General features: G+C 45.9%; 7 protein-coding genes across 10 annotated transcripts; 3 read left to right on the plus strand and 4 right to left on the minus strand.

The window, feature by feature from the left end:
- Nucleotides 1-310: 310 nt before the first annotated feature.
- LOC117579760 (leucine-rich repeat and death domain-containing protein 1) lies at nt 311-2,514 on the plus strand. Its single transcript, XM_034265815.1, has 5 exons — nt 311-1,180; nt 1,231-1,413; nt 1,486-1,633; nt 1,692-2,003; nt 2,156-2,514. The coding sequence occupies exons 1-5, from the start codon at nt 850-852 to the stop codon at nt 2,310-2,312; spliced, it is 1,131 nt and encodes a 376-aa protein (XP_034121706.1). The 5' UTR covers nt 311-849; the 3' UTR covers nt 2,313-2,514.
- Nucleotides 2,365-3,877, minus strand: LOC117579769. Of its 2 annotated transcripts, XM_034265828.1 has the most exons (5): nt 3,604-3,877; nt 3,299-3,380; nt 3,119-3,245; nt 2,710-3,050; nt 2,365-2,652 (listed from the first exon to the last, which is right to left on the minus strand). In XM_034265828.1, the coding sequence occupies exons 2-5, from the start codon at nt 3,307-3,309 to the stop codon at nt 2,493-2,495; spliced, it is 639 nt and encodes a 212-aa protein (XP_034121719.1). In that variant the 5' UTR covers nt 3,310-3,380; nt 3,604-3,877; the 3' UTR covers nt 2,365-2,492. The 2 variants fall into 2 exon arrangements, with proteins under 2 accessions (XP_034121719.1, XP_034121725.1); XM_034265834.1 differs by lacking the exon at nt 3,604-3,877 and having other exon boundaries at nt 3,299-3,397.
- A 136-nt stretch (nt 3,878-4,013) lies between these two features.
- LOC117579755 (EF-hand domain-containing family member C2) lies at nt 4,014-6,747 on the plus strand. Its single transcript, XM_034265785.1, has 5 exons — nt 4,014-4,165; nt 4,220-4,773; nt 4,839-5,355; nt 5,416-5,937; nt 5,992-6,747. The coding sequence occupies exons 1-5, from the start codon at nt 4,115-4,117 to the stop codon at nt 6,640-6,642; spliced, it is 2,295 nt and encodes a 764-aa protein (XP_034121676.1). The 5' UTR covers nt 4,014-4,114; the 3' UTR covers nt 6,643-6,747.
- Nucleotides 6,662-9,227, minus strand: LOC117579759 (2-hydroxyacyl-CoA lyase 1). The gene is made up of 4 exons (XM_034265800.1): nt 9,177-9,227; nt 8,359-8,554; nt 7,046-8,285; nt 6,662-6,979 (listed from the first exon to the last, which is right to left on the minus strand). Exons 1-4 carry the CDS (start codon nt 9,225-9,227, stop codon nt 6,760-6,762), a joined length of 1,707 nt encoding a protein of 568 aa, XP_034121691.1. The 3' UTR covers nt 6,662-6,759.
- A 1,633-nt stretch (nt 9,228-10,860) lies between these two features.
- Nucleotides 10,861-18,216, minus strand: LOC117583291 (sialin). Its single transcript, XM_034271533.1, has 7 exons — nt 18,069-18,216; nt 12,960-13,028; nt 12,457-12,608; nt 11,850-12,392; nt 11,504-11,783; nt 11,202-11,443; nt 10,861-11,140 (listed from the first exon to the last, which is right to left on the minus strand). Exons 2-7 carry the CDS (start codon nt 12,976-12,978, stop codon nt 10,982-10,984), a joined length of 1,395 nt encoding a protein of 464 aa, XP_034127424.1. The 5' UTR covers nt 12,979-13,028; nt 18,069-18,216; the 3' UTR covers nt 10,861-10,981.
- A 1,055-nt stretch (nt 18,217-19,271) lies between these two features.
- On the minus strand, nt 19,272-21,673 carry LOC117583279 (arginyl-tRNA--protein transferase 1). Of its 2 annotated transcripts, none has more exons than XM_034271521.1 (8): nt 21,531-21,673; nt 21,036-21,473; nt 20,806-20,981; nt 20,298-20,447; nt 20,030-20,211; nt 19,810-19,973; nt 19,597-19,748; nt 19,272-19,525 (listed from the first exon to the last, which is right to left on the minus strand). In XM_034271521.1, exons 1-8 carry the CDS (start codon nt 21,643-21,645, stop codon nt 19,430-19,432), a joined length of 1,473 nt encoding a protein of 490 aa, XP_034127412.1. In that variant the 5' UTR covers nt 21,646-21,673; the 3' UTR covers nt 19,272-19,429. The 2 variants fall into 2 exon arrangements, with proteins under 2 accessions (XP_034127412.1, XP_034127404.1); XM_034271513.1 differs by lacking the exon at nt 20,298-20,447 and adding an exon at nt 20,484-20,636.
- Nucleotides 21,674-22,320: 647 nt separating this feature from the next.
- On the plus strand, nt 22,321-26,287 carry LOC117582305 (hormone-sensitive lipase). Of its 2 annotated transcripts, none has more exons than XM_034269951.1 (4): nt 22,321-22,434; nt 22,840-25,242; nt 25,300-25,425; nt 25,482-26,287. In XM_034269951.1, the coding sequence occupies exons 2-4, from the start codon at nt 22,846-22,848 to the stop codon at nt 25,551-25,553; spliced, it is 2,595 nt and encodes an 864-aa protein (XP_034125842.1). In that variant the 5' UTR covers nt 22,321-22,434; nt 22,840-22,845; the 3' UTR covers nt 25,554-26,287. The 2 variants fall into 2 exon arrangements, with proteins under 2 accessions (XP_034125842.1, XP_034125850.1); XM_034269959.1 differs by lacking the exon at nt 22,321-22,434 and adding an exon at nt 22,726-22,736.
- Nucleotides 26,288-26,296: the final 9 nt, after the last annotated feature.

The raw sequence follows: 26,296 nt of genomic DNA on the forward strand, positions 1-26,296 counted from the left end.
TATGTAAATAGATAAACATAAAACGTGAACTTTTGCTACAACAATTTGCTTTGTTATCAATGCTATTGCACTATGGATTCGTTTATGGATTCGCTTGAATATCGCACATGCCATAAATCTTGGCCCTGCTAAGAATCTAGTACAAAGTTTACCGTTTACCGGTAAAGCTGTCCAAAAGCTCCCCCTGCCTCATGGGTACACACATTGCAGCAACGACCTTGAAGGCTGCAACAAGCGCGACAGCAACAACAAGCAACAACAAGCAGTAGCGACAGCAGAGTAAGCTGCAAATCAATTCGGCCGGGGAAAATTCAATGTCAGGGGCGCAAGGCAAAAGCTTTCTCGTGCAATTTGGACGGACGCTCGTCTGTATCCGTTGCATACTCCGAGGCGGACAGCACATTACGCATACGGGGATGGTCAGCGGCAGTGCAACGTGCGATTTATTAGAGAAATAAATACAAAATATAAAGACGAATTTGTAGAACAACAACATCGGAAACGGGCGCCAGTGAGCGGGTGAGCGGGTGAGCGTGCGAGAAAATTGCGACAGAGAACTGAGACAAATTTAGCCAAAACGAAGGAAGGAAAGAAAATTTGTTGGTCGCCAGAGCAAACTGTTGCTGCTGTTTGCTGCTGCTATCTCTTGGTGGCTGGGGCACTAGGGTGCTGGCTGCTGGCTGCTGGTGGCAGTTTGTGTTTGATGGGTGACGGTGCCAAATGTTGATCATGACCGCGTAAAAATACGTATAAATATAATTGAAACCGAGAAGAAAACAGAAAACAATCGCACAGCAAACAAGTTTGAAACAAAAACTAAGGCGAGAATTGTGTAACGGCAGCAGCAAGATGAACAGAACGATATTGCACTGGAGCTACCTGAACTTCAGGGATGTGCCTATGGATCTGTTCCTGTACGAGGACCTGGAGGAGGTGTACCTCAAGGAGAACTTCATATCGGTGATACCACAGTGGCTGCTGAGCATCACCACCCTCAAGTTCATCCATCTCGCGGGAAATAACCTCAGCGAGCTTCCCACAGACATCTATATGCTGGAGAACCTTGAGTTTCTCGACGTCTCCAACAACGAGCTGAAAGAGCTGCCGCCCACACTCGGCCTGCTGCTGCGCCTACAGCAGCTGAACGTCTCCGGCAACCAGCTGACACAACTGCCGTTAGGTGAGTGCTTCCCGGAATGACACACGAGCTACTTCGAGTATCCCTTTCAGAGATGAGCAGCTTGCGCAATTTGGAGCAGCTGAACATATCCAAGAACCGATTCCGCCGCCTACCCATACAGCTGAGCGAATGCGTGCGCCTCAACGAGCTCAATGTGAGCGACAATGAGACGCTGCTGCACATACCCGAGCGCATCGCTAACCTCCCCATGCTGCAGTCCCTGGCCGCCGATCGTAAGTACCGCAAATACCGAAGCAGAGAGAGAGAGAGAGACAGAGAGATGTTCGTTTGTTCTCTCTTTGCAGGCTGCTCTCTCATTTATTTGCCGGCTGCGCTCTCCAAGTTTATGAACCATGTGCGCATCTTTCACAACACGTCCATCAACTACTTGCCGATGATCTACGAGAAGTTCTACCAGAACTTTTACGACAATCGCCAGAGATTCACGCCCATGTGAGTCCATAACTCCTCCTCCTCCTCGATCTCTTACTTCTCTTCTCTTTGCCTGCAGCTCCGTCAGCAGCAAGGGTCTGTTCTGGGTGCGGGAGTTGGAGACGAGGAAACGCCTGCTGCTGCCAGTGGGCACGCGGCAGGTCTTTGAGGTGCCCTCCAAGGAGAACCGAATCTCACTCTACGACGACTGTCTGCATGCCATCCAAACGCTGAACCGCCAGGTGCCCGTCTACGAGAACACTGCGCTGCATCGCCTGCTACCCGAACCCTACATGAGCTCCCAGATCAATAACGGCGCCATTGCCCGCTGCACGACTTCCCAGTGCTCGAGATGTTTGTACACTTCGTACTACTTCATGGTTGTCAAGAGGTGAGTGTGAACTGGGCTGAGCTGGGGGCCTGCGTCAATGTTTTTTTTTTTGTTCTTTGCACCGCAAACCGGTCCAGTGCGGATTGGGGCCATTGTTCTGTATCTGTCTCTGTATCTGTATCTGAAGCATAATTTTCCCTTCTTCTCGAAAGATTTGGCAGCTCGTCGAAGCAGCTCTTCACATGTAACTTTTGCACCAATCGCTGTGCCAATCTGTGGCTAGCCAGCAACAGCCGAAGGTACTACCAACTACCCTGGAGAGTGTCCGACGACGACGACGAAGATGTCGATAATGCTGACAAGCACTAAAGCAAAGCAGCCAGCCACAGCCACACTCCACCCGCCCAAATGTTGCACAAATGCACTCATCACACGTGTAGAATTGTTTTAGTTACTCTCGTACCTCTAGTTAGTTGTGTAAATGTCGTGTACTACTACTACTACTACTACTACTTACTACTGGCAACCAGCGCCAACAAACTCGCAACACTAAGCTGAAACGAAACTCTGCACTGGGCCACGCTCGTGCAGGTGAACAAAGGCATCGAGGAGACAGTGTGACGCCTGTGGATAGGCGCGGCGACAATCCACGCCATGCCGACCCATTTCATACGCATCCCGATATCGATCGTCCAGCGTTCGATGGGGTCTTTGATGGAAAACGCATCATGAACTGTCTATAAGTGGGCTGTATGCCTTTGCTTACCTCAGCAATCTGTGCAACAGCTGCGCATAGAGGCCGCTGTGCTCGTGCACTTGTCCATTCTCGCAGATCAGACGTTCCAGGCATGCGGTGCCATTCTGCCCAATCTGCGACATGTAATTCTCGGCAAACTTGAACAGCAAAAGCTGCGGCTCATCCAGCACAGGCGGAGGAGGTGGAGCCGGAGCAGGGCCCTCTAGCTGGCGTGCACTGCTCCAGAGATTCCACCAATAGATGGGTGTCTGCGGCTCATTGAATTGGTAGTGGAAATTCATTAGCCAGACCAGCTGGCGCCAGGCCTTCTTCTCCTCAAAGGGCACTGGAAAGGCGCAGCCAGTGACGAGCTGTAAAGGAAAATAGGAATTAAATGATTGATGTTACAACCTGTAAGAATGATCCATTGATAGTTGACCTTGACCACTCCTCCATTCTGGTAGATCAAAGAGCGTTTCTGCCGTCTGTGATGCTGCCAGGATGTGAGATTGGCGCTCATGGCTTGCGCTCCTTCCACAGCCAGCAAAAGCAGCGAAAGAATCAATCTATAAAGAAGGTAAGACAATAAGTTTTACATCTATCTGTGGTCCCAACTCACATGAAAATCATTCTGCCGCTTGTTTGTGCTGTTCGCCTGAGCTCTGGACAGCTTATAGATCTCTTCGATCTTACGACAACTTCTGCAAAGAATTGTAAGAGAGAAAGATCGTAGATGGAGAAGGTGAGAAAAGGCACTTGCTGTCGCCGGCTGTCGTTGGGCTTCAGACTAATTAGCAAAGACGGAGCCCAACGTCTGCACCGAAAGTAATTAGAGGCCAGAACTTGTTATCCATCAGCCAGTGTTGGCTAGCCGCTGGATGAGTGGAGTCTGGCAGTCGAGCAACCAACCAACCAACCAGTCACCACCGAAAAACTCTTTTAGATCTCCATGTAACAAATTGTGATCTGTGTTTACGTCCGGTTAAAGGCAATAACTTGAATGGATAGTCGAAACTCAACCAAAACTAAATGTTAATCAACGAAAATTTATATAAATGTTTGTATATATTGCAATAAATGTCGTTCAATGCTTGTCCCCCTAGTTTGGGCGACCTCAGATGCTTAGTAAACAAATGACACTTTGGTTCGCAAACGAATCGATGTGAAGGATTGGGTTCCATCTCCATAGATACATAAATGCAGTGAGGTGCTGCCATGGCGAGACAGCCCTGCTCCGCATTGCCATAGCATTTGTTTGTTCCATTTAGGGAATGGCAGTGGAGAAATGTGGAAACATAATCCAATCGCAGCTGCCTAGTTGGACCTGCCACAGATTTTTCGTTGCCTTTTCGACACAAATGTAAGCAGAAGAATTCGCTAATCAAAATTCTAGAAATTTCAAGTGTGTATTAAACCCATAAAAGCAATCGAAATTATGCTGCGGCTACCAGGAATGCCACTGCTGCCGGGTGCACAGTTCTATGATGTGAGTAGGAAGCACCTAACAGATTCGATTCCATGGTAATCCTTCTCCTTGCAGTACGGCAAGCGTCGCCATCCGCGACAGCAGACGCTGATGCACTATCAGGGCATACAAATGCTCTCCGATCGCCGTGAGCCGGAGCTGGTGGAACCCAATGGCATTGTGGCGGATCCCAAGTGTCCGCCAGTGCCCGCACAAATCAACACGCTGTGGGCACCAAAGGTCACCACGAAGCTGCCACCCTGGCTGGCGTATGACAAGCAGGTGCTCTGCTTCCACGCCTACTTCAAGGAGAACCTCACCGAGATCTACCACGCTCCCTACCAGGTGCGCAAGGTCAGAATCTACTTCTATCTGGAGGATGGCACCATGCAGGTCACCGAGCCGAAGGTGGAGAACTCGGGCATACCGCAGGGCTGTCTGGTGCATCGCCAGCGCATACCCAAGGCACCGCCCAGGGATCGCGAGTTCATCTCCATCTTTGACCTCAACGTGGACACGGATGTGCAGATCTTTGATCGTGTGTATCGCATCAGCGGCTGTGACATCTTCACCAGACAATTCCTCAATCGAGCTGGCATTTATGTGCCCGAAACGCAGCAGGAACCAAAGTAACGAATACCTTCCGACCGTAGCTGAAAAGTAATCACTTATTCCCGATATTATTCTGCTCCAGTGATCCCACCACGGAGATACGCAAACGATCGGGACTGAAGCAAACACTTGGCGTCAGCAGTGCCCTGCCCAAGCGGCATTCCTTTGCCCAATTCCTGGAGTTTGACAGGCGCGTGCTCAAGTTCTTTGGCTACTGGAATGATCGCAGCGAGTTTGGGGATGTGCGGAAGCTGGAGATCTGCTACTATCTGGCCGATGACACCATAGACATAAAGGAGAAATTCCCACGAAACTCGGGACGCGAGGGGCCCAGCACTTTCCTGAAGCGAGGAAAGCTGCCCAAGGAGTTCTCTGGATTGGCGCAGCCGGGCCAACAGACTTCGGTGACGCTGCTCAATGTGCTGGGCTCCAACATGCGGGATGTGCGCTACGTGGCCGATCCACTCAACACGGGCCAGAAGCCAGTGCATCACTACACCGACCAGGATCTGCAGATTGGCGCCGTCCTCAATGTCTTTGGACGCGCTGTGGTACTCACAGGATGCGATCAGTTCACCCAGAGCTACTACAAAGAGAAGGTAGGTGGCAGAGACCGGGATTCACGCCAAAACAATTAACACTTGAGAACTCATTTGCAGTACGGCATCGAGGACTTCACACCGCAGCCCGTGCCAGATCGAAGCGATGTGCGTCCGCACACCCAGGGTGGCGGTGCCGTGCGTCGCCTGCCGCCCTACAATGGTTGGGGCAGCTACGAGGACTCTGAGGGCAACTGCATCACCGTTGAGCCGAAGCCACCACAGGCGGACTTCAAGAAGCTGATCAAGTACGATGGCTGCATTCTGCGCTTCGGCGCCAGGCTGGTCTCCGCCATACGCGACAACTGCGAGCGAGTCTTCATCATCAGCTACTTCCTGGCGGACGACACTCTGCAGGTCTATGAATCTTCGCGACGCAACTCTGGCTTCGTGGGCGGCGAGTTCCTCAAGCGGGCACGCGTTGCGCTGCCGGGACAGGAGAAGTTTAGCTCTGCACGACCCGAGTACTATCGGGCCAATGACTTTTACATTGGACGCACTCTCAGCTTGAAGGATCACATCTTTCACATCAATTCAGCGGATGAATTCACACTGCTGTACATGGAACAGCATCCCAGCGAGGTGAGTAGAGTGCAGCTACGGGTTCCCTTTATTCGCACTTGATTCCTTTTGCAGTTTCCTGTAGCCGACGTTCGTGCCATTATGGAAAAGATTCGCACTGCGGTGCGTCCCGACTACAAGCAATTTGTGCTGCGCTGCAAGCCCGATGGCAATCTTGGGGACTACGCCACCATTGACTTTGATACCATGCGATCCACGCTGCTGTCGTATCTGACGAAGGAGTGCCTGCTGAACCATGAAATAGTGACCGTTTGTCGCTACTTCTCGGCTGAGCAGGCAATGCCGCCCAGCTGCGACAGGAACAGGGTGCGAGCGGCAGCACAGCTGGAGCTGAAGCGAGCTCTGTGGAACAATGTGGAGGAGCTGTCGGAGCACTTGAGCCACATCAATCCAACCTCCAAGCCGTACATCAGTGAGGCACGGGTAAGATCGACTCTGCGGGGCTGTCGGCTGCCGTTCAGCTTGGAGTTGGTGGAGGACATATTGCAGGTGCTGCAGCGCAATGGGCAGGGCGAGATCGAAGTGCGCGACATTCTCGGATTCTTTAACATGCGATGCGACCAAGTGCCCGACATAGCCCCGCTGAACATCGCCTTTGAGCTGTGCCCCAAGCTGCCATTCCTACACAAGGGCCGCCTGGTGGACTTCACCTGGTTCCTGGACTTTTTGGGCCTCGAGGAGGAACTCAAGCGGGCCAATCAGTGAGGTGTGTCCATCCGACGTGTCGGTGTTATCAAAATTGCATGTATATACAGAAAAAATTCGTGGCAATAAAATTTTCGGAATGGTGAAATCTGTGCTTAAGACCTAGACGATTGTATCCTACAGTTTGGACTCTGTGAGCCAGTTGAAAGACTGCGGCTTGCGATCCGACGATGGACTGATGGCCACATTGATAATGGTGGGCCTGTCCGTCAGCTGGTTGGCCGCCTTGATGGCCGTCTGCAGCTGCTCGATCTCCGTGCAGAAGTAGCCCTGCATGCCGAACATTTTCATCATTTCCTCGTAACGCACTTGAACCCCCAGTGCCGAAGGCGGTGTGCTGAAGTAGAAGATTAGATTAGCATTGAGTACAGCCCCGATAAGATCTTCTCTGCTTTCAACTTACATTTGGGTTAGATCGCCCTCGCTGCGAATGGCCTCAAAGGTGTCCTTGTCGAAGCCTCCGTAGATGCCATTGTTGTTCACAATCACAATGGTCACTGGCAGCTTGTACCTCACCATCGTCTCGATTTCCATGCCCGAGAAACCAAAGGCGCTGTCACCCTCAACGCAGAGCACACGCTTGCCCGGAGCAAAGTCGCGGCAGAACAGGGCAGCGGCCACTGCAAAGCCCGGACCCACACCCATGGTGCCGAAGGTGCCAGCATCCAGGCGATGACGTGGCTGTTCATTCAGGAGCATGGAACGTCCAATGTCCATGGTATTCGCACCCTCACTGACGATGATCGTGTCCTTGGGCAGCAGCTCCCGCAAGTGATGGAAGACAGCGTAGTAGTTGAGCGGCGTCGAGGTATTCAGCGACATCTGCTGCACTGTGTCCTTGTTCTGCTTGCACTTGACGGCCAGCTGCTTCCACCAGTCCTGCTCGTAGCCGAATCGGAAGTTCACGGCATTCATCTGCTCGAACAGCTGCTCGGCGAAGGGACGAATGTCCGACTGAATGGCCACCGACGAGATCACAGAGTTGTGCAGCTCCTCGGGACAAATGTCCACCTGAATGAACTTCACATCCTTGTCGTAGCGAGGCGAGCGTCCAAAGTGCAAAATCCAATTGAGGCGAGCGCCCAGCAGCAAGACCACATCCGCCTTCTGCAGGGCCAGAGTTCGGGCAGACGAGACGCACTGTGGAGCCGTGTCAGAGACCACGCCCTTGCCCATGGGTGTGGGCAGGAAGGGCAGATTTGTGTTCTCAATGAAATGCCTCAGCGTATTCTCAGCGTGAGCGTAGGCACTGCCCTTGCCAATGATGACCAGCGGGCGCTTGGCCTGTCGCAGAAGGCGGGCTGCGGCAATCACATCATCGTGCGGTGGATAGGCCATGGGGGGAGCTGGGTGGGCCAGCGCCTTGTAGATGCGGGCCTCGGGGGCCTTCGATTGCAAAATATTGCCGGGGAAATCCAAATAGGCCACTCCGGGTCGTCCATAGGTGGCATAACGCACTGCCTTCTCCACGTGCAGGGGGATGAGGGCAGCGGTGGGTGGACGAGCTGCATACTTGCAGTACGGACGGGAGAGCTCCACCTGCGGGCACTCCTGGAAGCCGCCGATTCCTTCATGATCCTGATTTGTGGCTCCGCCAATGACGATCAGAGGCCAGCAATTGACCTGCGCATTGGCCATGCCACCTAACCAAGGCAGTGTGTGTGTATGTATGTGTGATTAGCAAAATTCCAAGATGAATTTCTCCGTTTTCCATACCTGTCACGTGCAGCAGTCCCGGTCCAGATACAACCAAACAGACGCCCGGCTTGCCGGTGAGGTAGCCAATGGCTTGAGCTGCATAGCAGGCAGCCTGCTCATTCCGCATTCCAATGTACTTCAGCCCAGCGGCCTGGAAGGCCATCGACAGCTCGATGACGGGTATGCCAATGATACCAAACACATAGTCCACTCCCTGTTGACAAAAAGCAGTGATACATGGTTGAATGGGATGAGTTCAAAGTTCAAGGATTGGGTAAACATTTCCTCCTCTTAAGTTTTTAAATGCAAACACAAATATTTATCACCTCACTCCCTTTGAAAATATAACATTACAATTCGTGCTCCAATTTATTTGCCTACATTCGATTCTTAACCAAAAATGCAAACACGTTTTCAAGGGAATTGTTTGGAATCCGGTTGGGGGTTTATTGATTTTAATCTGGGGCCCCCAGGGAGATTATCGTAGGTGTTTGCAACAGCTCGTTAACTTGGTTCGTATGCGCAAACCTTTGGAACATTGTCTTTATCAAAAATCCGTTCGACTTTTATTAACAAGAATAATCAGGTAGCGAGAAACAACAACTACTTGATGTTTTTGAACTTTGCACAACAAACAGGTGCAAGATAAGACTCCATTGTTCTTGCTGCTGCCATTTGCAGTGGACCGACCCGGACCGACACCGACCCTCGGCTATTTTAATCAACGTCCATGGGTTAGCCATCTTAGATATGCCAACATGGAGATTGCACATTTTTCCGCCCGCATTGATATTGCAATGCAGAAAATGCATCCCAGACGTTGCGGGGGCTCTTACCTGTTGCTTCAGCGATTCCGCAATAATCTGCACGGCTTCAACGTCTGCCATTTTGTGTGCGTTTTGTTGTTATTGTGCTAAAAATGTATCAGGCGCCGCCGCGTTACTTTGCGAACTGGGCTAAAAATTAGTTAAACAAATTAAAATATAGTCGTCGGGACGGAACGCGGTGACCGCAAGCCGAGAGACCATATAATACCAAAAACGGATTTGAGGATTATTGTACTTTTTTCTGGTACAATACCGGGCAGAGGCTAGGGTTGTCAGATATTTAAGAAATATCATATCAGTGATGTATTTTTTTTTATAAATATCACAATGATATAAAATATATCACTGAAAAAATATTGATATATTAGCTCACACCTCTGGCTCAAAAGATTTCGCAGAAAGGTGATTTTCTAAGACGCCTGCATTTTTATACTGGTGCGGTAAACTATTATATTTTATTTTTGATTTTGATTAAGAAATTGTATTCTTGATATATTTCACAAGAACACTTTGACGCCACCAATCTAAAAAATAGCTTTGCGTTCTCTTTAATTTTATACTCACGCACACATTTACTTACCTTCTTAATGCATTATGCATTAATTGCCTTAAGGAGCTCATACCGTTTCCGTTGGCTTTCGAAATATATGTGACCAAACGTAAATTATCAAAAAATATCACAAAAAATGTGATATATATTTATATATATTTTTATTTTGAAAAAATATCGATTATTCATTTTATGATATATTTTTGACAACCCTAGCAGAGGCCAGGTGTGACCAGAGGCCAGCTGGAATTTGTTTATATTCAAATTCTGTTCGAAGTGTTATTTTTAGCTATAATATGACTAATTGGCGGTTAATGTGGTGGTAGGATGAGTAGGATGTACGAATACGGGGCCGCCCATATTGGCTTGCATGTACGCATGTATATCTTCGATGGAGCACATAAAATAACAGTAGATCGAAATATTTCGACAATGTGGCGGCAAATTTATAAGTTGGGATGCGCTTGCTTCGATGCTGGAAACCGGCGCATAACTTCCTCACAACTTGAGGATCACCCAATTGGAGTCCCGCTAATCATAAGAAAGAGTACAAACAAAATTCTCCGCCCTATCTTATGTTACGAACCATTGTTTAATAACATTAAATACATTAGTGGCAAGACTATTGTAATAAGATAAAGGCGTTAATATAATATATGAAAATAAACTAAAAATAGCTCAGCGAGTAGATAAATCGAATTGTGCAGACACTTTTCCAATCACGATATTGTGTAGAGATAAGCTGTTCGGACTTTAAAATACAATTGTGCACTTGGATATATTAATAGTTAGTCAGATAACATGGACTTATTTTGTGTTCTGTTCTATAGAATCTTCAGATTATCTTGGCAGGAAATTTGAAATTTATTTTCAAGACTGTTTTGACACACAAAATATGTACCCAGCATTGTAGAGCCTTGACGTTAATTATCATAAATCAAATTTGATTAGCCTTTGACTAATTACGTGCGTCAATTTCGCATTTTTTGCTCTACTCCTAAATTTAATTAACTTCTGCAATGTGGCGCAACCAGTTGAACTGTGAGTCCCCTCCGCTCCGCCACCAAAACTAAGGTCGTTGCGCCAAACTAAGATGAACGGGTTTCGGGGCTATGATTCAGCAATGAGAAAGATTTTATTACATTTTGTAATAATAAATACACAGGTAAAGCTTTAATAGGACTCTCCGCTAACAAGCAAACATCGTAATTTATGGCATTAACACTAAGAATACAAACGGGCAATCGCACGCAAGAGGCACAAACTACAACTTTGTGTTAACAATATCCTCGCGCGACTCCGTCGTCTCCACCTCATTCCACTTTTGTATCTTTCCCGATCCAAAGGCCCAGAAAAACAGAGCAGGCAATATGTACGCTGCCGCTCCAATGATGAATATCCAGTGCCACTGATCGATGGTGTTCTATGGGCAAGGCAATGATTGATTGAGGGAGTGCCATCGATTTTTGTATCCAAGTACTCACCTCCTCTTCGGTGAAGGCAGCCACGATCAGCGGCGAAAAGATGCCTGGCGTGGTGCCAACACAATTGATGATGCCGTACAGCGTGCCCGCATAATTGGGTGCCAAGTCCTGGGAGTTGGCCAAATTGGAGGCGGTGGCAGCGCCATTAAAGCCCAGCGATATGGTCATGATGGCCACACACACATAGGGATCGCGGCCAAAGTAGGCGAGGATGATCAACATAACACCCGGCAAGATGTGAGCTATCAGAAAGGGGACACATTATTTCACGATCTTCATCCCCATGCAGCACTTGGACTCACAAGGCAAGCAGAATGCTTTTCGCATTTTGGTAACCGTCCACCAGCCTCTGCGGCGGATCCAATCAGCCACTCCGCCAAAGCCAAAGGCACAGATGAGACGAGCCACATGGGGCAAGCTGGAAAGTACGCCGGCGGAGGACAGATTGAAGCCGAGCACTTCGCTCAAGAACTTGGGTGTGGCCGTGATCAGGAAGAACAGTCCCCACATGCTGCCATAATGGAGCAGCATCAGAGACCAGAAGGGCATGGACAGGACCAGCTCCTTGTAAGGTGGCCATTTCTGTTATCCAAGAGAGTGAGGAATGTGAGTTCGTCTAAAGAGAGTATAAATAGACTCCCCAATTACCTTCTTGTTGCTCAGAGTGTTGCCCAAGCTGTTCTCAATGTACTCCCGCTCCTTGATGCTGATTGTGCTGTGCTGTGCCGGCGTGTCGGCCACCAGATAGAACCAAACTGCAACCACAATCAGCACGAATATGCCGACAATGTAGTAGGCCCAGTCCCAGCCGAGATTCTCGATGATTACGCCACTGATGGGCCATGTGATGACCGTTCCAAATGTGCCGCCCATCAAAGAGGCCACAAACTTGCCCTTCTCGTCCGGCGGCGACCACTTGGAGACCAGGCTGTGGCAGCACGGATAGACAACGCCATTGAGGAACCCAATCAGAAATCGCACAGCGAACACTGCGTATTTGTCCCAGGCAGCGGCAGCCGGAGTCAGCGCTGTGAGGATCCCAGCCACCAGGCAGCTGTAGCCCGCGACGTTACGTGCTCCCAGCATTTCGGCCAGGGTGCCTGCTGGCAATGAGGTGATCATGTAGCCATAGAAATAGGCACCCAGAAGCAGAGCCTGATCCGACTGTGTCCAGTTGTAGCGTGGACCATACTGAGCAGAATAATGCAAAGATATAGAGGAATTCGGGATAATGATTGAGTTTATGGGCACTTACATCTGGCAGGACCTCAACAGTGCCGTTCTCGTTATTGCTCGTGTCTTCCACCATGGCTATGATATTTATCGAGAGATTCACCCGCATCATGTAACTGAGGAGGCAGGCCATGAAGAGCATGATCGCCACATTGATCCGCTTGGGCACATAGACTGCAAAACGACACCCACCAAATATTGATTATTGACAGATCATTATTTAATTTTCGATTTCGGCACAAGCCCCTAGCAGCACATTAGAGCAATTAGCAGATCATATACGATCCAAATCAACCTGACGAATCCATCTAATGAGCTGCGCATGCGCAACTTTCCATATTTGCGTTGCGGATTTTTGGGGTATTTGGGTATTTCACTTCACGTCTCTTAGCTGGATTATTGGACCCACATCACGTGAAGTGAAGTGTTATTGATGAGATACATGAGAAGCCCGTGCTTCCGCGGAATCGAAACGTGTCGCAATATTTTTGGCAATTAAGTCGGTTATTGGTTTGGAATACTTACAGCACGGCATGACGGCCATTTCGGCTGCGTTTTCTTATGGCTTTTTGTGCCTCGAGTCAGGTGTCAGAGCTGAAAGGAGAACAGCAGGAAACAGTTAGGAAGAGTGTCGAATATTTTGCGGTGTTAATTTAGTCGGAGGGGAACTCCCTGGCGGAGCGTATAATTAAGCAGCATTGAGAAGAAGAATTTTAGTTGGCCAATAATGACAGCTTGTGGCATTCATTTTGGTGCCAAACGTGTCTATCGAGTTTTTAATGCGAATTAGCCAATAGCTCTTGACCAATTGATAATCTCAGTTACATGTGCTGCCTGCACTTCAAACAGTACCCTGCCGCCACATGATCGTTATTCGTATCACCAGAGAGGGCTGCAGTGCTGGCGGCTTATCGAACACTTGTCGAATTTTATAAGCACGTCGCGGCTGCCACTTGCTACAGGCACGTGAGAGATGCATTTTGGTTGAATTTAAAAATGAACTGAGAAAAAGTGCATAAGTCAAACGCGAGCGAGAACCGATTCGCGAGAGCTGCCCATCAATGGCATTGTTGCCGGAATTGTTGGAATCGGAATTGGAATCGCGAGTGGCCAATTCATAAGGTAATTGCATCGCAACATGCTACACTCACGCTTATCGTTCTGTTCTAACAAAACTGTACATTTCGGCAGATTTTTTTTTTTTTTTTTTTTTTTTTTTTTTTTCTCTCTCTTTATATTTACAATCTGTTTTTAAACAATAAGTAAATTGTATAATTAATATTCAATTAACAGAAATAGCAGTTTTCCAATGAGCCCTGCTATTATATATAACATCTTTTTAGTTTGTTAAATTTATCTATCAGGGATATCGAGAATGTGGTATCTTTTCAGTCTTCTTACTGTTAGGCTATTGTCTAATAGACTTAAGGCTAAATTATTTTCGTGGTTGTGGAGTCTGTCGATGTATTTCTTACTAGTTTTCTTTATTTCTTCTTTAATGGTTGGAATATTCAGATCTTTGTGGATGTTTGCATTAGATACGTAAAACGGAGCATTGACAATTTGTCGCAAAGTTTTTGATTGGTAACGCTGAAGTATTTCAATATTTGAGTTGCTAGCAGTTCCCCAAAGCTGTATAGCGTAGGTCCAAACAGGCTTCAGTATGGATTTGTAGAGGCGAATTTTGTTTTCCAAAGTGGTTTCTGATTTTCGACTTATCAGCCAGGACATTTTTAGTGTTTTAAGTCTAAGTTGTTGACATTTTGCTTTAATGTGGTTTTTCCATGTTAATCTGCGGTCGAGATGCAAGCCGAGATACTTCACACAGGTACTTTGTGGAATTGGTGAGCCGTTAAGTGTAACATTTGGGCAGTTACCTGGTCTTAATGAAAACGTTATTTGGACGGATTTCAGGGAGTTTATTCTAATTTTCCATCGAAGGAACCAGTNATTTTTTTTTTTTTTTTTTTTTTTTTTTTTTTCTCTCTCTTTATATTTACAATCTGTTTTTAAACAATAAGTAAATTGTATAATTAATATTCAATTAACAGAAATAGCAGTTTTCCAATGAGCCCTGCTATTATATATAACATCTTTTTAGTTTGTTAAATTTATCTATCAGGGATATCGAGAATGTGGTATCTTTTCAGTCTTCTTACTGTTAGGCTATTGTCTAATAGACTTAAGGCTAAATTATTTTCGTGGTTGTGGAGTCTGTCGATGTATTTCTTACTAGTTTTCTTTATTTCTTCTTTAATGGTTGGAATATTCAGATCTTTGTGGATGTTTGCATTAGATACGTAAAACGGAGCATTGACAATTTGTCGCAAAGTTTTTGATTGGTAACGCTGAAGTATTTCAATATTTGAGTTGCTAGCAGTTCCCCAAAGCTGTATAGCGTAGGTCCAAACAGGCTTCAGTATGGATTTGTAGAGGCGAATTTTGTTTTCCAAAGTGGTTTCTGATTTTCGACTAATCAGCCAGGACATTTTTAGTGTTTTAAGTCTAAGTTGTTGACATTTTGCTTTAATGTGGTTTTTCCATGTTAATCTGCGGTCGAGATGCAAGCCGAGATACTTCACACAGGTACTTTGTGGAATTGGTGAGCCGTTAAGTGTAACATTTGGGCAGTTACCTGGTCTTAATATTTCGGCAGATGAAATCGAAATAGTTTTCGACTTAATAATGCCGCCCTTGTCACAGCCATTGAACCATTTACACAGCTGCCCTTCACTTCACTTTGCTTCAGGCCGCACAAAGGAAATGTTTGCGCGAAAGCGTCTACAAAGGCTGTACATAGCAAGTGCACTTGCACGTACATATATAAAGACTTTACATACTATATATGTACTTACATCTGTAGGCACATAGGGCCTTGCATTATAAAAGAGTTTCAATTAAAGTCTCGCTCTCGCACGGTTGTTGACTTGCGGAGAAAACGTAATTATCGCCTGCTGATATGGCACAAATATTTCGACACAGCTCATTTGGGCCAAAATTAGGGAACTTCCCCAACTGTTTACGAGTACAATACTCACACCCCACGAATCCAATCCTCATATGCCATTTAAAATGTGTGTTGCCAATAATTATCCAACTGTTCCTTTAAGCCAACAAGCGCTTCTACAAAACTTAATTGATTTTCGCAATACCAAGAAGAGACCCATAAATGTTCGCATAAAGAGTTGCTCGTCGCGATAAGCAATCTAAACCGACCCAACCAATTCCCTGTTCTCAATGGAAGTCTTCAAATTCAAGCAAGCGCCATCTTATCACAATCAAAAGTCCCATTTCATCGGCGTGTAAACAGCAGCTGATTCAGAAAGGGACGTCTGCACCTTACCTACATTCACCTACCTACCAGTTTAATTTGATTGGTTTGATTGGAATCCTATATAATAGGCGCCACAACTGCTGGCTGCTGGCTGCTGGTGTATTGCGTATGGCTGCGTGACATGGATGTGAATGGATCATTTTCGGAAAACTAATATTGCAAACAGTGACCACAAGATCAGCAATAGTGTCGATACGTGCACTGACAGCAAAGATCAAGGAACGCAGCCCAGCTAATGACCTTCGATATTGACTTTAACCAAATGTTTTGCTTGTGAAAGTAATTTGCTCCGGGTTGTAATTAGTGTGTTCATTGCAGTTGTTTGGAAATCTGGTTCTGGATAATATACAAGTGCCAAGAGCCCGAAACGTATTATCAGCGAAACATCTCCACACAAAAGTCAGTCAGTGAATGGTACGTGTGTAAATGTAGGTGTAGGTCTTTACATAGGTGTGTGTTTTGTCAGCTTCTTCTGTCTAATCTGGAAGGCGTTGTCGTCTTATCATCGTCATGCATTGCCCTTCCCGCCAATGAGTGACTTTATGAAAGCAGCTCGACAATTTATGGGCCATAAAGAGTGAATTATAAAAGGATGGAATGGAACTGTGTGGCTGTGGCTGTGGCTGTGACCATGCGATAACAGGGGGCCCATCACATCACATTCACATTAGCTTGTAAACGCGTGCATTAGAGTCAGGTTAATCGTCAATTAGCCGTAATCAGAGTGGACTCTATTGTTGCTGGACTGTGGCCATATCGACTGGGGACTATATATGATTTGATTTACAGTACAATTTGTACATGCAATCGAAGACCCATAAGGCTTTATGATCCGTTATATTGAACAGAGGAGCGAAATATAGGTGAACCAAAGTTCGTCTGTGTATTCGGGGCACGCGTGCTATTTACATAAGAGCTGGGAGCTGCTGCTGCTAGTTGGTTGGTCGGTTGTTCATCCACTTGACATGGTTTTTGGTATCCCCCTGCTTTGCTTTATTCCCACTCGCGTCTTTCTTTCGATTGCTGTTTTTGCGGAGCAGCGGATTCTGCTTTTGTTTGCATAGAATTCTGCATGCGAAATCAGCGTCGGCATTGAACCGTAACTCGCAAGCACACAAATCGAAACCGAAATATGTAATGAACTCAGTCAAATAGCAGTTATTGTTGTAGATTAGATCATTGTTGTTGCTGTTGTTGTTGCGGAATTTCGGTTCTCATAGCCGTAGCGTAGCTCTAATTCGCATTCGATTCGTATTATTTACGCTTTTGCATTTTTGCACGCGGTAATTACGTGGCACTTGAAAAACGACCTGAAATATGTATATTATGTGCCCAGGACTGCAAATATTTTACGTTAAAGTTAGCGTACTCCCAATAAGTCTAAATCAATGTCACTTTTCGACAAATTTCACGCGTACGTCACACTAAAGAACACTAAACAATGAGATCGCGGAACGGGGGGACTTATAACTTGGAAAAGAGCAGCTAATTTGTCAAGCAAACTTATTGAATAACTAAGCAAAGTAAATTTGAATATTTAATACATACAGCCCAAAAAAAAGAGACACTAACTTGCACAACAAATTCCACTGCAGATCCTTATTTAATTATGGATTATGGCGGCCTGTTGTCAAGGCAGGAAGGCAAAAAACTGAATTTTTTTGCGAATGGTGGCAGCTGCGCGGTTCAACGAATCGCAACCCAATAACGAAAACCAGTTATTATTTTAAATGCAAATTAAATAAAAATAGCCAGGCCTAAAATAGCCCCTGGCTCCACTGTACAGTTGGGCTAGGCACGGCACGCACAATCACACAGACCAGACAGACAAAAATAGACCCGAAGAGGGCACGTCTCGTTTCCAGAGGCAGGTTCAGGTTTGCGGTGTCCTCCTCGCAGACCACTGAGCCGGGTGCTCTTCGCATAACTGATTTATTTACTAGTACACGATATGCGAGTACTGTTTGTAACCGACTTTGACTGTTTTATTCGTTTGTTTTCTTGAAATTTCTCCAAAAATCTTTAATAAAGTGCAACACAACACAACACACGACACAATACGCGATCATCAGCACACGTCGCGGCACTCCATAGATGTCTCATTAAGTTTTTGTTTGTATTTCTTCGGGGCACAAATTAACTACCAGATTTCGTATGAAATTTTTCCATAACGGCCCCCAAAATACTGGGCAGCCGCACACAGAGCGAAGAGTGTCCAAAGATTGGGGTGTTGCCTGCCAATGTGGTGGCTAAACTGGACTTTCTTGTTGATGTCCATTACCTTCCTGCATCAGACTCACATTGTACGGACTTCCTTGGGACGACTCGACTTCCAACTTCCAACTTCCAACTTCAAGCTGCTGTGTATCGCCGTCAGCTGAGAACGCCGCGAAGCTAATGAAACTGAATTGCCAACAGCCAATGGCATATATACTTGGACGACGTTTTTAAGCAAAAACCTCGACCAGCAGCCCAAACAGCCAGCCAGCCAGCCAGCCAGCCAGCGAGCCAACCCGCTGTCACACTCGCAGTCGCAGTCTCAGTTTCAGCAGCGACAGTGGCAGTAGCAGTAGCAGAGGAGCAGCGCAAAAAACATTTAAAAATGTTTTGTTGCTGTTTCTGTACGCTCCGCTCCGCTCGCTGATAGCGTGCCAAAAGTCGCATGCGATTTGTGCGAGAGCTCAAAAATATATACACACGCGAAAATTACTAACAAAAAATCACAAAATCGTGCTAAACTGTGAATCAATAAACATGATGACTAACAGTTATTCCAACAATTTCACTCCGCCCATATAATATTGCCCAAAAAAATAATAATTAAAAAATTCAACAGTTGATCTAAGCGAAAAATTGGTCGAGCAAAACGCTCTAAGCCCGAATGAAATTTTTAAAAATACTTTTATAGCACACGTGCGGTGCGGTGCGGTGCGGTGTGGTGTGGTGCGGTGCCTTTGCTCTGTTGTGAAAATTGAGCAAAGCGCTCATTTGTTAAATATTTTGTTTCAATTAGCGCACTTGACAAATGCCAGCAAAAAGCCAGAGAGGCGCAGAGAAATAAATTTGTTATCACGAATCTATTTGTTATTGAAGATATTCGTCGTTACACCATAATATTTATGAATTTATCAACTCGGATCCCTTTATTTCTGTTATATTCGGTTCGTTATTCACGGATCTTAAACTTGACTGCGATCTTTAGCTTCCTGGCTGCCTATCTCACGGTGTGTGTTTGTGCCATAAAATATGAATATTATCTCCCTGCCTCCGTCTATTCAAATTAAATGTCTTGTATCATCCAGGGCTGTGTGTGTGTGTGTGTTGCCAGCTCATAAAACTCAATTGATGCATTTAGCTGCTGGTTTCAGATAAGCGACAATGATGACTTATGATAAGATCTTTTCATTTACCAACTGTCAGTCACATTTTCACGGTATTTAAGGGAACGTAAAGGGCTACATTTTCCTAATGAGTTCCATGTTTATTAATTCGATTCGAATAGATTAATTTTCAATGAAATGCTAACCCATCGAATCATATCATTATTAATTAAAAATGTTCGATATTTTTTAAGCAGAATTTAGAGCACAAGCTTGACAAAGCGTTAATGGCCGCTGACTGATCAATTCGGATTTCAAACGGACATATTTAACAAATAAAATTACTTCATGATAACGTAAAGCATGCGCTGTGCGCATACTTTTCCCACTAACTCGCTGTACTCGATAACATCAACGCGATGGGTAACGTCAGGTATCTGTTGAAAAGTTTAAAGCAAAACATTAGCTCGTGGATGATTTACAGCGATAATTAAAGAGCAGTACGTACCTGCCAATATTCCTTATATTTCAGGGTGTAATCGGTACCCATCAGAAGAGTCACTTCACCTAAATCTTCGAGTGTGAATTCGTTGACATCTCTAGCAGCTGCATCATCATTTAGTCGCTGATACTTGTTGGCATCGAGCTTAGAACGAATGACTAAATTCCATTGGAGTTAGTTATCAGCGAGGAGAGGGAAGCTGGTTCATAAAAAACCTACCGTCGGTGAGCAGTATCCAAACATAAGTCTCTGGGCAAAGCAAATATGAGGGGGAAAGATTTCCTTTGTAGCGCATCTTTGGACAGGAGTGTATGTAAAAGCCCATGTAATAATATTTCACAGCAGGCGTGGTGGCAGCAATCGTCTGCACGAAATCGATTTCCCTGCAACCAACAGAAATTAGTTGTTAATATTTTGTGAAGGTTGTGTATTGCCTTACCTTAGCGAGCCATATGTGCCAAGAGAGAGAAAACTGTAGTCCGGATCGTAGAAGAAGTATACGGAGCTAACCGAACCCGGCAAGATGTCAATCACGCCCACGGCAATCAGCTTGTCGTCGAGCCAATACTGCTGATGGAACGATCCATAGCCCATCTCGGGTCCATCGTCTGGCTTTTCGTTCTACAATGGAGTGAATTATAATAAACGAACGTTTAATATTTGGATAAGAGTTAAGGGTTAGTTTAAATCATTAATTGTTTAGCAACCTCCATGGGTGAATCCTGCAGATGGTACACGTAGGCATTCCGATCCTTGGGCGGATCATTGTGTATCGATATCTGATACTTCCTATACAGCGCGTAGCTATCGGGCAGTGTCCGGATGAATTCCTCACTATCAACGTCTACCAAACTCAACTGCGGATAGATAATTCATATAACATAAATAATTACCTTAAGGGCCGACTTGATCAAAAACCGCTGCATACTAGCTAGGGTTAGGCGTGCGGGATTATCATTGTGTATGACTACTTGATATTTTCGATACAACGCTAGTACAGCATCGGCACAAGTGCGCTGTGTGTCTGAGGATGCGACCAGAACGATCTGCAAGAACACAAACAGCACAAAGCCATACACAAAGTGTCTACATGTAGGGAGACAAATACTCAGGGACGGACACGAAATGAACAAAAACCGAAATGGCACAAAAAAGAACTAAATTGACGCTAACCAGCTAAGTTCTGCACACGGTCAAATCAATAGTTGTACTCACCTTTAGCTGATGTTTGTAACTTTCGTTGGGCTCCGATAAAAAGTCTGTCAAACTCTTCTCCTGCGTGACAGCTTTCTGCTTGGGTGGCTCCTTCGTATCGCCCAATTTAGCCTGTCGGCGTTCCAATCGCATTTGCTTGGCTTTCTTGCACGGCTTGTACGAAATGTCCTTTGCAGCTGTTAAAGAAAGATTAATATAATCTCCATTTCTCTCCGTAAAATACTACCCACATTTGTTGGATCCCAGCGATGGCGATTGGGCTAAAAGCCCAGCACCGGCAGCACCGGCCGGCTTTGCTTTGGACTTTTGAGCCTGCGCGAGTGACATGGCCTGCTCGACATTGATTACAGCCGGACTCTTATCGGGCATCTGAGGCTGCGGCTTTCTGGTCGGTGCATTCGCACCCTCAGTTACGTCATCGTCGTTTCCTGAGCGTGACCCCTGCTCAACAGGGTCACGTTTGCCATCAAGCAAAAATCGATTCATACGGCGAAGTATTCGCTTGTTTGACTTCGTCAGCTTGAATTCCAGAGCGTCACATTTGATTGCGTAACAGGGGCAGCAGGTCTCCTTGTTCTTTAACTTGTAGCAGTGCTTGCCGCATCGTCGCCAACCCCGATCAATGAGATCTTGGTAGTCTTGGCACATCAAGTGATATGCGAGCATACCTTTAAGAGCAACAACAAAGTGAATAATTTGTACCTGGTGCGGTCTTCTGGTCTTACCGTTGGACTTGCTGCATTTTGTGCCTGTACAGTAGCCGCATTTGCCGAGCTGGCTTCCAAAGTATTGCACAATGCTGACATTCAAACATGAGTTTGAAAGGAAGGAAGGAAACATCCTTTTAATGGATTCCGTAAGTATTCCGCTTTATAAATAAAAAGAATGTATGCAAAACAACGCCTGCTTGTGAAATTTGACACTGCAGTTGAACGAATTTTCTTTACTTTTTCACGTTAATTTCGATTCCTTTTTTTTCTTTATTTTTTTTTAATCGCTGTCGCGAAATGGGATTGTTGCACGACGATGAGTCCGCATTGACCAGGTACTTCAGTTCGATGATGGGGCTGTCGATATTTTCTTGACTATCGATAGTTGTTAATGAGACCATGGATGGTGTTGCATTGGTATATTCTTATAATTTAAACAATATGATACTTAGTTAATCGTTTCTTTTGGTGGATTATCGGAAATGACTGATAAATATTCATTGATTTTAATGTTCGGTTTAGTATTAAAAGCTAGCTAGGATCCCGATTTGATTATACAATTTGTACCCAATAAAAAAACCAATAAATTTTGTACAAGAATGTCTACATTTAAGTACTGCCATTTAGGGTATTGTGTATGAAATAACATTTAATTAGAAAAGGTCTATCAATTTGGGCAAAACCAGCAAACAGCCAAATACCACTTGAATATACCAGAGAAAATACAAACCATATGTTACTGTTTATTCCTGTGGTCTATTTTGGGTTAAGTTCGTATTATTTCTCAGTATATTTAGACGGTAGACTTTTTCGATAAACCCGCGGCCACACTGGTCAGTCGGGAAACAAAACAATCATTTTATAATAATATAGATTCTCCATTTAAAATGAATTAGCCCGGAAAACGAGCATACAATCTGTAAGTGTATTGGTCCTTGAACCAGCAAATGCAGACAAAGGGGCAAGGCAACAACAATAAACATGTCAATTTTTAAGTAGGTTTATGAAGTGCGTTGTTGCCAAGTGAAAGTTTTCGTTGCTCTTGCTGAGAATAAACTTCATCTGTAATCCGTCTGTTGTCCTTAAATTGAGTTATAATACTATAGTCTGTGCGTATATATCCCGCTCCCTAATAAGAACAGTGACTCTATTGGCTCATCTCTGGCCAACAACGACCTTCGTGCCAACCAATACAGTTCAATCATAGTTCTGACGCTTCCTGTAATTGATAGCCTTTGTCCGCTTGTAAATCATATTAATCTAAGTATTATTGATTATATGATATGATGAATTATGGCTAGTAAAGCATCATTTCTTTTGACAGTACACAATGATTGACGCGGCGTCTACCGAGCTGGCCAGCCAGAAATTGAATTCACAATTTGATGACAATCTTAAACTGGCGCACGAAGAGGAGAAAATAAACCATGTCAATGGGAAAGAGGCGTCAGAACCGACACCACCGCCAGCAGACATACCCGCCGAGCTGCAGGCATCGTATCGAAGTCTGTTTGTCGCTTGCCAAGAACACGCCGCATTCTTTGCCAAAGATCACACTGAATTTGGCCAACGCTTGCATGCCGCCCACATTGCCTGGCAGGACTTTATAGTGCTTGCCAACCGACTGGTCCTGCAAATCGAGTCCTTTGCCCATGAGTACGACTTCGATGAGCACACCCCAGGGAACGGATATCGCAGCTTCGTTTACGTGACCAATGCCTGCATTTCGCATGGCATCAGCATTTGCAAGCAGCTGCTGGCCACACGCACCACAATGTTTTTCCGGAAAAAGGTCTACATGAAGGAGGTGGAGGCCTGCTCGCAGCTGCTCTCCTCGATATGCACTTGCCTGCAGTATCTGCTCATACTGCGTCAATGGTCGGCCAATACTGGCGATCTGTTTGCGTGCGGCACGCACACGGCGGAGCAGCTCTTCGAGTTGGGGGACACCATCAATCAGTATTGTTTCTATGGACGTTGCCTGGGATTCCAGTACGGTAACTCCATACGTGGCGTTCTACGCTTCCTGGGCATCAGCATGGCCAGCTACTCCGAGTCCTATTACTCACGGGCGGACGATGGAACAATTGTAAAGACAACGCGCAGCCTCTGGACCAGTGGCAAGTACCTAATGAACCCAGAGCTGCGAGCCAGGCGCATCGTGAACATCTCGCAGAATGCTAAAATTGACTTTTGCAAGTCCTTCTGGTTTCTGGCTGAGTCGGAGCTGATGCTCAAATTGCCCAGCATCGTGGGCAGCTCCATTAAGGTGAATCGCATAATCGAGCTTCCGGCGGAGCCTTTTCAACTGCCGCGACGAAAGAACTTCAAACCGAGTGAGAAACTTGGCAGCGATGTAAACCAGAATCAAGGTGACGATGAGGATGCCATACAATTTGTGGACATAGCCGTGCCCAGTGCTCATCTGGGACCCGGTCTGCCCATTTCTGTGCGGCTGCTCAGCGCCAAGCGACGCTCTGGAATGCTTGGCGAAGGAAGGTATCGCGGCTGGCATAAGCCCACTCCCCCCAGTCGTTCCATATTGCTTCACTGCCACGGTGGTGGCTTCGTGGCTCAATCATCGAAATCTCACGAGCTCTATCTTCGCGATTGGGCTGTGGCTCTGGACTGCCCCATACTTTCGGTGGACTACAGCCTAGCACCGGAGGCTCCCTTTCCGCGTGCCCTGCAAGAAGTCTTCTATGCGTACTGTTGGCTATTGAAGAACGCCGAGCATCTCGGCACGACGGCTGAGCGAATTGTGTGTGCTGGCGACTCTGCTGGTGCGAATCTGTCCATCGGAGTGGCTCTGAAATGCATTGAGCAGGGTGTGCGTGTTCCGGATGGACTCTTTCTGGCCTACTGCCCCACCCTCGTCAGTTTTGTGCCGAGTCCGGCCCGCTTGCTGTGCCTCATGGATCCCTTGCTGCCGTTTGGCTTCATGATGCGGTGTCTGCGTGCCTATGCATCACCCGCCAAAGAAACTTTGCAGCAGAATGCCAAGCATGTGGAGGAGGTGGCCCAAATACGCAATGCTCCAAAGTCGTCGCTGGGAAGTGCCACCTCCAGCCGACGCACTTCTTTAGCCAGAAGTACACTCACATCTCTGGAGGCAAATGCCGATCCAGATGACGAGAGCAGCGATACGTTTGCCAGTGCGTCAGCGTCGTACCACAGCCAGACCGTGGAGCGAACCGATATGCCCAACAGCGAGGGCGACAACAGCTCGTGTGTTTCCTTCGAGGACGATTCGCAGCCCATTGTCCATTACCCTGTTGAGATCTCAGCGGACACGCCCAAGGATCTGGAAACCGCTGCTTACATTGATCAGTTCTTGGATAAATATCTCATTGACACGGCCACCATTGAAGTGAGCGAGGAGACAACACTCCCAGCTACACAAGTGCAATCCAATGGCCTGGGCAAGGATATGACTGATGGCAACATTCTGGTGGAGACGGGACGTGACCTCATTGCAATGGATACACTGCATGGCCGGTGGCAAGAGGCTGTCAACAATATAACCAACACACTGTCGCGCTGCACGAAATCTTACGAAATACATGGCAGCAATGCCCTTAGCCCCCAGGATGTGCGCAACATGGACGCATTGATAGCCCGCAGTCCCAGCGAGGAGTTTGCCTTCGATGTGCCCAAGGATCCATTCTTATCGCCCTACTGGGCCTGCGACGACTGGCTATCCCAACTGCCAGAGACAAAGATTCTCGTAAGTCCTCTCATAACTCGGCCATATATGATCGATTCTATTTGATTATCTATGCAGACACTGAACATGGATCCCTGCCTCGATGACTGCGTCATGTTTGCCAAGAAGCTAAAGCGACTGGGACGTCAAGTTAACTTGGAAATACTCGAGGGCTTGCCGCATGGATTTCTTAATTTTACTATGGTATTTACACAGCTAACAACAGCAACGTTCATAAACTAATGATGTTCTCTTCTTAGCTATCCAATGAGGCTATGGATGGATCCAATCACTGCATTAAATCATTGCAGGCACTACTCCAGATCACATAAATGCACAGAAAAGCAGTTCCGCTCCAGTGCTATTTCTACAGATCCCCAACAGATGTTGAATATAATTCCACTTGATCCCAGTGATGTGGAAAGAGTTATTCGCTGTATAGAGACCTCCCCGAGTGGTAAATCACAAGATGTTCTTTGCTATGCGCACTTTACTTGCTTTATATTAGGTTTTTCGCAATCTCAAGCGTTTTTTATACACTTTTATACGGTTTGACACAGATTTGTTTGTTATGTTTTATAGACATACAAATGATAGATATTATAGGTTAAGGCTTTTAGTATAAGCAAGCCAATTATTGGAAGTATTGGAAGCATGTAAACATGCGATATTTATTACATATATTACATATACATAAATGTATGTATGTACATTGTACAATGACCTATGTTCCAGGCACACACTCGCCAAGAGTCATTTAATGTAAAACGTGCCGAATATGTGCCTGATACGATATACATGTACCATATAAGCAAATCATTCAAACAATCTAACCAATTAAGAGTTTGCGCATACACAATGGAGGCTAGCCATTTATATACATTCAAATATTTCAAATATGCCCGAGATATGCCTAGTTTTCTTTGCCTGTCCCACTCTATCTCTGAATTACAGCCAGGTGTTTGCTATATTAATTTGTAATCTTTCGTTTGTAATCTCTTTAAACTATTTCCCAGTGCAGTGTTATACATTTATGCGAATAAACGGTTATTGCCATTCAATTTAACCAACTTCA

This window comes from Drosophila guanche, unplaced genomic scaffold (genome assembly GCF_900245975.1).
Source record: "Drosophila guanche unplaced genomic scaffold, DGUA_6, whole genome shotgun sequence".
NCBI classification, from domain to species: Eukaryota; Metazoa; Arthropoda; class Insecta; order Diptera; family Drosophilidae; genus Drosophila; species Drosophila guanche.